The following is a 14,446-nucleotide window of genomic DNA, read 5'->3' as shown; positions in this document are numbered from 1 at the left end:
GACACTTATAATGTTGAAAATAGGGGTAGCATTTCACACATACGAGTATTAAGGAGCTTCAAAATGAAAAACGGTGAATATAAACCTAAAAAAAACTCGTGATGTACAGGGCCGGATTTACCTACTTGCCGCCCATGGGCCGCTCGTATTTTTCCGCCCCCTTCTCATTTGTTTTGAAACATCAATAGACCGTATTCGAAAGTGGTTTGAAGTATCGTTTGGTCCAAAACAATAGAACATTGCCTTAAACAAAAATTTTAGGATTTAATTTGGAAAAGCTGAAAATGAGAAAATTCCTTACAATTCCTTCCAACATTCAATTTTTACTCTCTGGCAATTTTCATTGCCAGAGAGTAAAAATTGAATCACATAAGACTCGTTACCTCAGATTTCTAAATTGACTTTTGAGGCTGTGGTTACATATTGAACCAATCGATATCAATATAATCTCACCCGTGTGATCCGTCGATTACGATCTGTAAAAACCATCAAGTGAACGTGCCGGTGGAGGAGGGGTGTATGAGACGCGTTTACTCGTGTCGGGTACGTTTTTTGTGAAAGCCCTGTCAACACTAACAAAAGTTTAGTTCCGAAAACCCATCCTTGTTTGGACAAGGCCTTTCATTTATAAAAAACGAGCGAAAAAATTATGAAGAACAAACATAAGTGTGGTTACAAATTTTAACTTCCACCGCCGCGCCGACCGCACTGTGTTGGCGCAATGCGTGAAGTATTCATGCAGTCGTGTAGGCGCTATGGGTTTCACGCCGACCGCTGCTGACGGGCTGACCAAGTGACCACACTGTTTGGCGCAATGCGTGAAGTATTCATGCAGTCTTGTAGACGCTATGCGTTTTCAGCCGACTGTTGCTGACGGCAGTGTGTTTGACGCAATGCGTGAAGTATTCATGCAGTCTTGTAGGCGCTATGCGTTTAATGCGAACCGCCGCCGCGTCGTTCCAGGTCAAATTGCGTGTTTGGTTTCTCTCTTAACTCGACTAATTGAAGGTGTTGTCTCTTGTATTACCGAGAGACAACAAAATTAGAAATTACTATACTTTTACTCTGAGGAAATGAGAGATTTTGTCGTCTTTTCTCGATTGTATCTTATTTTCTGAATCCGATTTTTCTCTCTCTTTTTTTATACCTACATTCAAAAAGATTGCAAAATTTGCCGCCCCCTACATTTTGCCGTCATGTGGCCACCCCCTAGATCCGACCCTGGTGATGCACATGATGCACCAGATTCATTTGACTGGCAGTATAATTTGTCAGAGGGGAACCAGCTCAAGTATGGCGTTGTCGGAATCGAGCTCTTTGTCATCTGTTAAAATGCAACTCGCATAAGCTTATAAGAGGAGAAATGAGAGGAGAAAAACTTTTCAACGTAGCAGGGGTCGAACAGGAAGAAGAAAATACACATTTAATTTCATTGAATTTTCAACCGAATCAAATGGGTGATTAGCAAAATGCCAAATTTTTCATTGGAACATTTAAATCGAATTCACGAACCTTTGACGATTGAAATTAATCTATGTGATATCTTTTTTCAGGATATTCGCTTGTTCATCATGATGACCAGCTGTCGAGCCAAATTAAAGGTAAATCATTCAATTTTATAATCAATAAACCTTATTCATATGTTCAGTTGACCCCTTTAAATACGTTGAAAAAATATGTATCTACTAGCATTAGAGCTGCAGTAAAATCATAACCAACATTTTTATTTTCTGTAAATCCTTAGATTTGGGAGTTTTTCATCCAGAATAATTGAATATTCCTCATTGACCCCAATTTTCTAAGTTTCGTGTAAAAATTACAAATTCAGAGTAGTTCCAGTTTCTGACCAAATGATAAAACTAAGATTAGACTGTTACTGTATTTGGATTTTGGATATTTTGCATCAACATTACTGCTTTAGTAGAAATGTTTTAGGATTCGTAAACTTTTTGAAATCCCACATCGTCAATTTTTCAATTTTCGGATCTGCGATTTGTGTCGGCTTGATGTCAAGTAATTTTTCAAAATAATACACTCCCTGATCCAAAATTGTCTCGAGAAGTATTTTGAAAGTGTGAAATATCAGGGTTTTCAATATTGATCGATAGTAAAAATTACACTAACACAAATCCACTGATTTTCACAAATATATACCTAGTATAGGCAAGTTCATCAATCATTGCGGGAAGCAGCATACGGAAGCCAAATGCTTCCATTCCATAAGTAAAAGGAAAGTTACACATGGAAGTGTAAAAACTGTGAGGATGAGAGAAAGCTAAGGCGCAACATGCAACTATTTCGACACTTGAGAATGTTTTTGGTATACTTGAAGAAATGAAGGCGCTTTCTCAGTCGGAACACATTTTGCCGCATGGAACAACCACTCCTGGATCATTTTAGAAACAAAATACCAATAGCTAAAGTGCGCAACCGCATATCTTTGTTTGCTACGTTGCAGACTTTCTGCCATGCTTTATTTCTTGGGAAAACTAGTCAATGCGATTTCTTGAAAGTTCCTTGATTTTCCTTCTCTCTCAGCAGAATTTCCTGTACAAATTTCAGTCTATGAAGTTAGTCGGGCTCTCTTCGAAAAAAATAAAAATAAGCTAACATTTTGAAGTATCACAATGGAGATACGTGGTTTTGCACTTTTGCCATGGATATCAGCTTCTCTGTATAGTCGAGTACTCCTGTAAATGAACCAGAAATAGTAGTTCCACATTGCAAGTTTCAAAATCACGATAAAATTGGCAAATTGTCGCTTTTCTGACGTAAGGGCGCATCTTAATTTCCAAGTGAACCCTGTGCTCCATTACATTCTATAATCACCGCGGCTCGTGTCGAAATTAAGATACGCGCCTTTACATCCAGTGGCGAGGCGTGAATGTTCGATTATCATTGATATTTCCCCATTTAAAGCTATGGTAAATAATCGGATATGAAGGTATTCATTACTAACGCCCTGTTTATCGATCCCTTTCCATAGGTTTAAATAGAAGATCAATCGATATATCGCAAAACGGCATGCTTTTATCAGAAGGGCGATGAAATGTCGCGTCGGTGGACGTTCCTTTTCCTCTGAACAGGTCACCTGAGGGCCTCATTCTCTAGAAAACGAAGTAAAAATACTGGTTCAAACTATCCTTCGAAACTTGCCCCCTGCATTGCGACTTTACACCTAACTCAACCTCGAATCCAAAATCAAGGCTGATTTATTACCTACCAAATTCGCACCAGGAATCGGAAGCAAAACGATCCCCAAAATCAGGGTCGATCAGAAGCTCACCTGTAATTATTGTTCCCAAGAGGAGCTCACTAATCCTTTCCTCGAGATAAAACTCAATTTTCACGGTGCTTCACCTGGCTTTGTCTTGACCCTTTTCCAGGAGTAGGCTCTCGCGCAATGCACAATCGATTGGATCCCCATTATCCCCGCCTCTCGATTGTATTGTCTCTGTATTGTGCGTTGTCTTCGCTTTGTATTGTGTCCCAATCGGAAGCTATAGGCCGCTGGGAGGTCCTCCTCGCTTGGATCCCACCCGAAGCTACCGGCGAAGTCGGGAGGACGCCGGGGGAAGGGGGTCGTAAAAGGGACAGAATTTGACATTTACGACCGCTAACAAGTGTATAAAGAAAACCTGTAAAAAATGTAGACACTGTCAAGTGCCGAAATGACTGCATCATGCCTTCGAAAGCCGTGTTGTCTGGTCGCTGAAATATTATAGTCCGCTTGGTTTTAACAGGAAGACAATTTATTATTTCTTTTTCTTTAATTTTTATCCCGCCCTTATAATTTTTGTCCATTTTTTAATTTTTAAAATGATGGATTCATCACTATAAAGTGTACCATTTTAATGGGTTTCAACCTCAATAATAATCTCTAAATACTTACCCTCATTCAACCATCGGTGACAGAGCGGAAAATTCTTCCAGCAATGGATCATATTCGATGGTGGTTCAATGTATTGTTTGGATCAAAACAATCAAACAAAAAATTTAGATTTAAGTTGGAAAAGCTGGGAATGAGAAAATTCCAAAGAATTTCAATTTTCAGTGACATTTGGTACTCAAAAGAATGAGAAATCTATCACAAAAGACCTAAAAAAATACCTGTTCTCTCATATTTCTATATTGACTTTTGAGACTATGTTTAAATTTTGAACCAACCGATATCGATACACTTTCACTTGTTTGATTTATCGAATGGGATCTATTGGATATGCCGAATATCTTTTCGCAAATTCCATTTTTACAGGAGAATTTTAAGTTTTTTTAACCGAAAATTTCACTGCTTTCTCTTCTGATCTCCAACAAATTCAGAAAATTTTTGACAAAAATTACACAATTACATTCTCGTGAAAAATTAAATTGTTTGAGTCAATTCTGCAATTTAGGAATGGAGTTACATTCCTTCGTTTTGGATACGACGAATAATAATTGATACCTTAAAGAAGCATCGGATCCCATAACATCGTTTCCACACATTTTTAATTAAAAGCTTTTTTAATTGAAAATCTCGCTGCTTTTTCTTCTGATCTCATGCGAAAATCAGAAAATTTTGACAAAAACAATTACACTATTACATTCTCGTGAAAAATTAAATTGTCTGAGTCAATTCTGAAATTTGAGAATGGAGTTACATTCCTTCGTCTTGGGTACGACGAATTGATACCTTAAAGGAGCATCGGGTCCTGTTATATCGTTTCCACACATTCCTTGGATAGCCAGAAGTCTATTAAACACTTTGTCACCAAGCTGGATAGTTTCCCAAAAATCTCATAATTTGCTCTAGTGTGGCAAGCCGGCCAGGCACAATGCCAAATCTGGGTGGAATCCGATGCTTTTCCAACTTACCTCACGGGTGCGACGGCGCTCTCTGACAACGCTCGAGTCGCCTGGCTCTGTCGGTAGCTCGGAGAACTTTTATTGCTCATCACAAACGATTTTATTGCCCACTCGCCCGCGCTCCCCGGCGGTTATTTGTTGATCTTTTCACACCTAACCATTCTTTTATGACCGCTTGTTTTCCTTCCACTTCAGATTTCACGGCAGCACGCGTCCTGTCCCGACTTCTTCTTCCTCGCTTGACCTCCTGTATCGGTGTCTAGTCAGGTCAATTGAAAACAAACCGAGGGTTTTCTTCTTCTTTCTTCACTCCGGTTGTCGTGTGATGAGTCATAAAATATCAGGTGTGCTTTTCGATTTAAATGGGGTGCGATTCTGCAAGCTCCCACTGCATTTCGAAAAAAGGGGACGTGGCGTGGGAGGTTTATTTATAGTTACAGCCTCCCTCTAATTTTGAGGAGCGTTTTTCCCTTTATTTTACAGCAAAAAATCTATCACAAAATTATGACATACTCCGCTGTGCAACGCAAAAACGCCGTAAACGCTAGTTTAAATTTTTTGAAAACAATGTATCGCAGCAGAAAAACTTATGTACCTTGGGACAATGTTTTTATAGACTTCTTTCGCAAATACTATCAAAAACTTAACCAGAAATTTTGAGGTACATGGGTAAAACGGTTTGTATTTTACGAAGTTTTAAGTTCCAAAACACGAGAGAAAATCTTGATGGATTTACGGCGTTCTTGCTTAGCACGGCAGTACTTTTTTATGACTTTTTTTGGCGGAGGGCTGTAGAAATGGAGCCAGATTTTTATGTCAAGACATTGGCCGCTTTTGAAATTGAAATGCAACGGGATGACTTTTTATGAGTGAACTATGAATTAGATTTTTTTCCCAAGATGCTTTTCATATCAGTACTCGAGAGTCAAAAGGAACCATGCTCCATTATAGTCCTTTCGAGGTAACGAGAGGACGTGTTGGCTCTATTGATTCCCATTCCAATGTAACTTTTGAAATTCCGTAGGTCATAAAGATAGGGTTACCCATTTTCTACTTTTAAAGACTGTTCTCGAAAATTTCCGCACTGCTGTCTCGATTTTAGCAATAATGTGAAGTAGGTGCCAAACGAGAATAGACAGCTTTTCTTGAAACCATTGCCGAATAGCCAAACCCGTAGTTCTTACACCAACAGTAAGTTCAAGAAATAAAGTCTTTCTACGTCTAAGAAAAATAAAATAAACAGAAAAAAAAATTAAATAAGTGATTAAAAAAAGAAATAAAGAAAGAAAAAGACAGGAGTATTCCACTGAAATATTTGTGGAATATTCCACGATGAAATTTTACTTAATTTCAATAGTTCAATTCTTCCTTAAAGCTAGACTTAATCCTCAAAAATTAGAAACTAAGCTTATTATGTTATATAATTTTGAATGTTGTGTTTCAACTGGATGACTTTCAAACCACTTGGCGAAAGGTGTTAGGTGAAATGCCAGGTGAAAATGTTTAAAATATTATAAATCACTTTATATTCTTCCGGAGCCTTCTCTTTATTTTGTCACACAGAAAGACTTATAAATTTCCCTCTTCCTCTTCATAAAGAATGCAGTATAATTTCACTGAATTTCACAACGTAGGTCCTAAAAATCAATTTAATATAAGCAAAGAAAACAAATTGAAAATGTCTCTTTTATCAGTAATGGCTACTTTTTTCCTAATTACGCTCTGAATTTTTAAAGTAAAGATTGAATTTTACTTTCAAAACTCAATTGATTTTTAGTGTATTATTTTAAATCATGAATAAATTCAATAAAGTCAGGGTAAATAAAATTGATAATTCTTGGTAGAATTATTTATAATGAATGTACGTTAAAAAGCTCATACCCTCGATTATTTGAGATCATTTGAAAGAAATTTCCTCGATTATTTACAAAATCTTCGTTCTGAAATTTAAACGGAACTTTTAACGACAGCAAGGCATTGGTGCTAAGACCATTCCCCACAGTATGAACGGTTTGCAGGAGTGGACGGACTTGGAGGAAAAGTTGAGCATTTTGCCGAGAGATAGAGTTGCTATGCAGTCCCTGGTGGGGTTTATCAACGTGGGGAAAGGGGGCTGGGCCTCGACGGAGGGCGAGAAAGACAGCCCCTGATTGAATAGGTAGTTAGAGAGAGATAGATAGGGAGATGCTGGGGACTATTTGAAGCGGCGCGGAGGAGCGCCTGGCCGCCGTTAACACACAGCAAACAATGGTTGTTACGCGGTCGTGACGAATTCGATTTTCATTGGCTCTCAGGAGCATATCCCCCTTCGAGCTGTTCCTTGCGCCTGTATCCATCACACTCCTCTTTACCACTGCGTTCGCTTTGTCTTAATGGTATCACTATCATATCAAATAGAATAATAATAACAAAAGGGAAATGGAGATAACTCAGATTCTAAAAGGGATCGCGCCAATTCAAAATCCGCCGTAGTAGGGGCTGTTAGAGTTTAGTCACATGGTTATAGCTATTCAGTTCGTCCGCTATCACTCTTATGAGCGGTACTTAAACAAAATTGTCTTTCCTCCTCATTGGAAATTTTTTCCTTTCCCTTCATTTTTCCCACGGTTTTCCGACGCCTAATTTTTCCGACGGCCACCGAATCGCTTTTTGATTGACCGCGGCTCGCGCTGGGATTTTTCACGAATTAACGCCGAATTTTTAACGCCCCGCCGTCGGTTTTACCGCGTGTACCCGTGTGTTTTTTTCTGATAAGAATCGGATTTTACCGGCCGGGATTCCCGACGGATTTTTTGAAGTTCCCGAGTTTAAGTTCCGGAATTTTTGTGCCAAAACCCGTGACTACTCCGCAGAATTCAGTTGGATCTGTTCCTCGCTCCGAAAAATTGTTATCAGTTACTCGTGAGTTCTTATCACCGTATCATCGCAGCTTGAATTTTTCCTCAGTGTGAATACTCTGGACCGAAATTTTTTTGAAGTGGTGCGGTGTGTTTTTCCGTAAAAAATAAAAATTATCAACTGACAAAATTATTAAATTTGTTTTTCGCTCTCCCCAGACAATGAATGTGTTCGCCAATTTCTCACAATTTTCCTGCAAGTGTCGTCACATCCTTCTCTGCTGAATAATCTCATCTAATCTCATTTAATTTTAAGTGTTGTGTCAAACTAGTAAACATTAGCTAGATATTGCAAGTATTATCAGCGTTAATTTTTTTATCTGATAAGGCCCGTGCCGATAACCCCCACCTCCAATTTTTCAAAACGCTCTGTCCACAACTATGACAGCTCTCCAAAATGATTTCAACGGTGTTGGTTAACTACAAAAACAAACTGAAGCAGTGATTCGGACAGTGATCCCACCACGTGACACCAGTGCTATTTTTTTGTTTTTTTAATCGTGTACTCATAATTTTAATATAAAAATTGCAATGAATTCGTACTTCGAGCAAACCGGATTTTACGGGGGTCACCACCACCAGACGGCAGGGTCCCATCACCACGACCAAGCTTACAGATTCCCCCTGGGGCTGGGGATGTCCCCGTACGCCTCGACCCAGCACCACCACCACGGCCTCCAGTCTCGACCCCAGGACTCACCCTACGACGCCTCAGTCGCGGCAGCCGCCTGCAAATTGTATAGTTCCTCGGCCGACAGCCAGACCAGCATAAACTACTCGACGAACAAGGGCGAGTGCACGAAAAATTCCGAGTCCGGACATCAGAACGGCTACGCGGCAGCCGCGGCCGCTGTCAAGGATATCTGGAGTTCGGCCACGGCGAATTCGGGGTCCGGGAACAGCCTGGTCCGACCGTCGGCCTGCACCCCGGACTCGAGGACGTACGGGTCGTCGGTGGGTTTGGTGGGTGGCGATCCGGGTTCCAGCCCTGGAGCCACCGGGTCCACGCGGACCTCGTCGTCGGCCACCCTCGGGTCCTCGTGGAACACATGCTCCCTCAACTCCACCACCGCCCAGTCCACTCAGCTCCACCAACAGGCGGCCAATAATCACACTTTCTACCCTTGGATGGCGATAGCAGGTCAGTCTTAGTCCTAGTTCTATTTGTTTTCTTGGAATTGTCGGCGGCTGAAATTCAGAATCGAAGTGGCAAAAGTCATTTTATGAAGGATAAGGTTCGGTGGCTGAAATTTTTAGGATCTAAGTGGCAAGAGGTCAATTTTTATGAAAGAAATAAGAGTTGTCGGTGGCTGAAATTTTCAGGTTCTAAGTGGCAAGAAGTAAATTTTTATGAAAGAAACAAGTGTCGTCGGTGGCTGAAATTTTCAGGATCTAAGTGGCAAGAAGTCAACTTTTATGAAAGGAATAAGAGTTGGCGGTGGCTGAAATTTTCAGGATCGGGAAAATTGTCTGTGTCTGAATTTTTAAGGGTCAAAAAGGCCAATTTTCATAGCAGAGAAGGGGCATGTCAATTGAGAAAGGCTGACAGAAGATACAGAAATTTTAAGTGATCTCAATGGAAATTTTAAATGCCATTTTCAGAATCCAAGGGGCAAGGTGTAATTGGAATGAGTAAATTATTTATGAAGGAGGAAGAATCTGCGTATCGAAACTGGCCTGCAGAATCGTTTGTAGTGGTGAAGTTTATTTTTTTGCAGTTTTTGTAGGAAGACCATTTCTGAGGCCAGATCAAATACATTCAGGCATTATTGTTGATTTTGGATGAAAACAAACTGTAGCTAAGTAGAGAATTTACCGTAAGAAAAAATTGTCTGTGTCTGAGAAGTCGAGGATCAGAAAGGCCAATTTTCACAACAGAGGAAGGGCATGTCAATTGGAAGGGGCTGACAGAAGACACAGAAATGTTTAGAGAGAAAATAATTGTGTCCAACTCTTTAATGTCAGGATAGCGGGCGGTTTTTTAAGTATTAATTTTTTTTTATCAAGAATCTTGAATTTGGTGGCAAAATTACTATTTTACAGGGTAATAATTGCGCCAGACTTAGTCCTTTCTATTTGATAAAAAAAAGAGCAAAATTAAATCCTAGAAAAAATACAAGTGATTGGAGGAATTTTATCCTAACGCTTGATTGGTGAGATGTACTTCACGGAATTAAAACGGGTACTCACAGATTTTCATCACATTTTATGGAAAATTTTGTCAACCATTTCGTTCCTCTCGGCTGGTCCATTTGAACTGTGGGTATAAATTGGATTGATTGATCCCAAACGAAGGTTTGGTTAAGTAAATTCAATTCAATTTTGATGTATAACGTTCGGCGAGAGGAAAGAAAATTGCACGTAAGAGAAGTAATTTGCTAATTGAAAGAAATTGGCCAAGTTTTAAACTGTCCCTCGTTAAAAACACGTGCACGCACGAAACGAGCAGTAGGTTTTTTGTTCCCTTATTTTATCAAGAAATATGAATTTGGTAATTTTTTGGCTGGTTTGGTTTTCATCATGAAATTGCATTTTTGTATTCATTTAAAAAAACAAAAAAAAAACAACTAACTTAAATCATAGAAATGATCCATGTTGACAGTCGGTTTCATCAGAAAATAAAGAGTAGATTTTAATGCAGATCGAGAGAAGCAGCAAAATTATGTTGCTTCATACAAATTTTTAACTAATATTTCCAATCTATCAACAAGCAGACCCTATACCTAAAAAAATAGAAATTATCGCCTCTCGCTAACTGCGAAAATGTCCGTTTTGAGGGACTGCCATCATACTAAAAAATAAAATATTTTCCGCCAAAATAGTAAATGCGTTAAAATGAGATTGTACCATCCTCAGGTCCTTACTTTTTTGTTAGTATTTTATGCAAATTACTCATTGAATTTTCTATATAATTCACATCAGAAACATCTGTTGTTTTTTTAAATCTTGAAGATGCATTTTTTGTAAATCTCGATCAGCGCTCACAATTTTATCAACCTAAATATTTACAAATCTCTGCATTCAGACCTAAGACATAACGCTATGCAGCGGGCATAAAATTCTTTGTGAAGCATAATCCCTCACTTAATAGGACTTTGATCTCTTATGAATCATTTCGAGTTATTTTTTAATGACAGAAAAAGGAGATCAATGGCCAAGTATAAAATACTGCGAAAAATAGTCCTAAAGCAGACATTGCTCTGATTTGAATAAAATTGCGTTCAATGGGAGGCCCGCAAGGTGTAATATATCTCTAAGCTAGAATGCTTCAACTAAACTGTGTATTTGATTTTCTGAGGCTGGTACCCGGGTAAACTGGGTGAGGATTCGTATTTTTCCTTTTAAATTTGCGTGTTTCAAGAGTTGGAATATTATGTTCAATTAGAACCTTATCGGCATTTTCTCAATATCCACAGACTTTGAGACTAATTTTACGGTAGTCCCTTTCTCTGTATATTCTGAGAAATGAAAAGATGGATATGGCGTGGAGAAAATTTCAAGAATACAGAGTCAGTTTTTACATTATGTCTTAAAATTAAAATGAGTGGAAACAAGGGAAAAAAACCGGAGTTCTACCGGCCTGGATAACGAAATCAAGCTTAATTTTCAAGTTGTGAAAAACGGGTGAAATTTTTGCTTGTTCATCTAATAATAATAATCATTGTATTACAACTATCCATCTTGAAAGATTGATGCTGAGATCTTGTAGCTGATTTTACGGCTCTTTATATCGTGCGAGTTTCTACAAAAACTTAAGATCTTGGGGTTTTTTTATTTTTGTGCACCAATGCACGTTACTTATGAATTTTTTCAATGCATCGAATGTAAGTTATAGTGCCTAAAAATTGATTCCTAATAATCCTTAATTTAAACCACTTAAGTTCGTAACTGTGTCGAGGTATTTACTTTATCAGTACTTAACTGAATGTTACGGATCAAAAATAGTTTGAATTATGTTTAATCTTCAGAGAGGAAAATTAAGAAATCTTGAGTACTTGTTTCAGTATATTGCTTGGAGCTTTTGCAATTGAGCTCTTGCTGATGAGTTTTCAATTATTTCTTGAATTTCTTGAAATTCTCAGCAGAGAAAATTTCTGCTAGCTCACCAGTGTATTCTAGCGGTCAATTATCAATGTAACTTTCATCAAAGTTTCCCCACTTCAACTTATGCCCAAGTCATAATTATGTGCCCAAGTACAAGTCAATTACCAAAACCACCAATAACTAAAGGTATAAAAAAATCATAATTAAAGCATGAGAAGTTACAACAACATTATATAAATGTTCATTTGATAAAAAAGATCCAACACTTATTAGTTCAGAACGGATAATCATACTAAAAGAAGTTCCAATTAATCCTCTCTAGACAAAAATAAAATATAAAACACCGATATCTTTATGATTAGTCGAAAAAGCTCAAACTTTCATACTTATTATTAATAGTTAAATTATTCCCCACTTATGCCTCAAAACTTATCAACAATCTCATAGGATATTCTCTAAAAAGCGGAAACGACCAGCAGTCAAACATCCCATTTCAGCTCCCAAATCAGAGCCTCCAGATTGATCCAAATGAGATAATTAGATCCAGGGCGTTAAACGAAGACATCCATCTACATTAGCCCCGTGCGCCCTCCATTTCCTGAAGAGGGTTGTCGCGCGAGTCACCCCTACGGGTACCTGCCGTAAGCGGAGTCCCTTATTGTTCTCGTGTGCCTAACAATCGCCCTCAAACATTGTTATTGGTTTTTAACTGTTCGATAATGCACTCCGTTGTCGGCCTTTAGCCGGGGCATTGTCCCTTAGTTGACTGCGGTCTTGTGAGCGAGGGCCACCGTTTCTGCTCCTGGAGAACCCTGCCAGGTAGGGGTCTGAGTGTGCTCCATATATTAGAGGGGGCTCGGCTCTAGCTTGAAATTATAACTTCCTGGGCTGTGGAGCGTTGTTTTTATGGTTTTTTTTCACCCTATTCTCTTTGCTTTTACCGGTTTTGCAAACTTTGTTTACATTCCACTTGAAGTAAGAAGGGAGGTTACAAAAACAGGGAGGCATAAGAAGGGACTGACTTATTAAATATATAGAAACACTTGAGGTCTTTTGCTTTAATTTTTCATAACTACTCGTAGCTGCCACAATAAAGAAAAATTTAAACAGAATTTCTGAGTATCCCTATATGATTTGAATTTTTTGGTCCAATAAATGTCATTACGTCAACTTCCGTTTTGAAATCGAGAGACTTGCATATTCATTAAGAACCTTATTGATGAAATTCAAAATTCTGATAAGATAAAAACATTAAAACTTGACTGCGAAGAAGTTTAGGAGCTTGACAGTATTATTTTTTTGGATTTTGCATAAATAAACGTTCTTGCTGAAAAGTGAAAAAGTTCCAAGTATAAAGAGCAATAAATAAATATTACTTTTTTAAAGTAATTCATCTTTCAAAGTAAACGGAATTTGCACCAAACATATAAATATTTTATCAGTCGTTTTGCACGAGTTAAGATGAATTACAGCGGCAAAGGTAGTTTTGCTAATCATAATTTCTTTCCCTTAATCCCTGAAAACGTATAATATTTTTGTAAGTTCCAAGTTTCGCTATTCTGACTGGAATTATACTTTCAAATGCAGAGGAAACTTTGAGGGTTTTAAAATTGAAAACGCTTAAGATAGACACGGAAAATTCGATTTGATTATTATATTTCAGAATCATTGTGCTATTTTTAATAGACGAGGTAGTGCAACAATAGGTTTTTTTTTACACACCTGCGAAAATTGAATGAAATAAATCTCAGTAATTTCACCTTATGAAAAATTAACAGAAGCAAAAGTTGCCGTAGAACAGAGGCTGATGATGTTGAAGACTTTCGAAAACTTCAGTGACGATATGAATGGCTCTTGAGTGAATACTTCCAGGCAAATATACCATCTGTAAAGGAAATAAAACCACAAGAGTATTAATTCAGATCTAACTCAGATAAAATAATTTGTTGATTCAGCAATGATAAAGTTTTTCTTCTTTTGTTTGTCTTTATGACGGAATGAAAGCAAGTCGTTTCAATCTAATTTCATATGAGAATGGAGAAGATAAATGCGAAAATAATAAGCTTCTGGCAATTTTTAAGTTTTGAATCCGCAGTTTAATTCTCGCACATACTTTTTTGAAATAAACCGATTCATGAATTAAAATCCTCTTAATTAAGACTTTATAAAATAATGATTTATCTCTACCTAACTGCGTGAGTTCAACAGCAAAGTTTTGAAAAATAGATTTCAGATGGAAAGAATGTTTTAGTACATTTTTTTCTACTGAAGAATTGTACCAAGAGAAAAGTCAGCAATTTCAGATTCACCCAAAATCGAACAAGAATCAGTCACACGTTATTTTTCAGCTACTGTCTAAATGTTAAATGTTAAAAATTGGCCGTATTCATAATCACACCAAAAACACTTCCGTGTAAAAATGACCCGCCAAGCTAAAAATATAAATATTCGTCGCCTCAAAAGCAATGATATCAAATGAAGTAGACGCCAAGCAAATTTCCTGAATATAAATTGTAAGTTTCTCCTCCCTTCAACATTATTACCGGAAAAACGAAAATTATAGACAAAAAAAAATAATTTAAAAAAGGGATACAAATTTATCACCTTTTTTTGTAGTACAATTGTACAAAAAAAATGATAAATTTGTATCGGTTTTTTTA

At 37.7% G+C, this 14,446-nt stretch overlaps 1 protein-coding gene across 3 annotated transcripts in view; it reads left to right on the top strand.

The window, feature by feature from the left end:
* Positions 1-6,720: 6,720 nt before the first annotated feature.
* LOC109037947 (homeotic protein ultrabithorax) overlaps positions 6,721-14,446 on the top strand; it is a 272,996-nt gene continuing 265,270 nt past the window's right edge. Inside the window, exon 1 of one of the 3 annotated variants that reach the window (XM_072303375.1) lies at positions 6,721-8,883. In XM_072303375.1, coding sequence (XP_072159476.1) covers positions 8,274-8,883 — 610 coding nt within the window. In that variant the 5' untranslated portion in view covers positions 6,721-8,273. The remainder of the gene's footprint in view (positions 8,884-14,446) is intronic. The other 2 variants (XM_072303376.1, XM_019052820.2) reach the window with 2 other exon arrangements.

Source organism: Bemisia tabaci, chromosome 8 (assembly GCF_918797505.1).
Source record: "Bemisia tabaci chromosome 8, PGI_BMITA_v3".
Taxonomy (NCBI): Eukaryota; Metazoa; Arthropoda; class Insecta; order Hemiptera; family Aleyrodidae; genus Bemisia; species Bemisia tabaci.
Note: the sequence above shows the minus strand (reverse complement) of the source record. Positions and strands in the feature narration are given on the sequence as shown.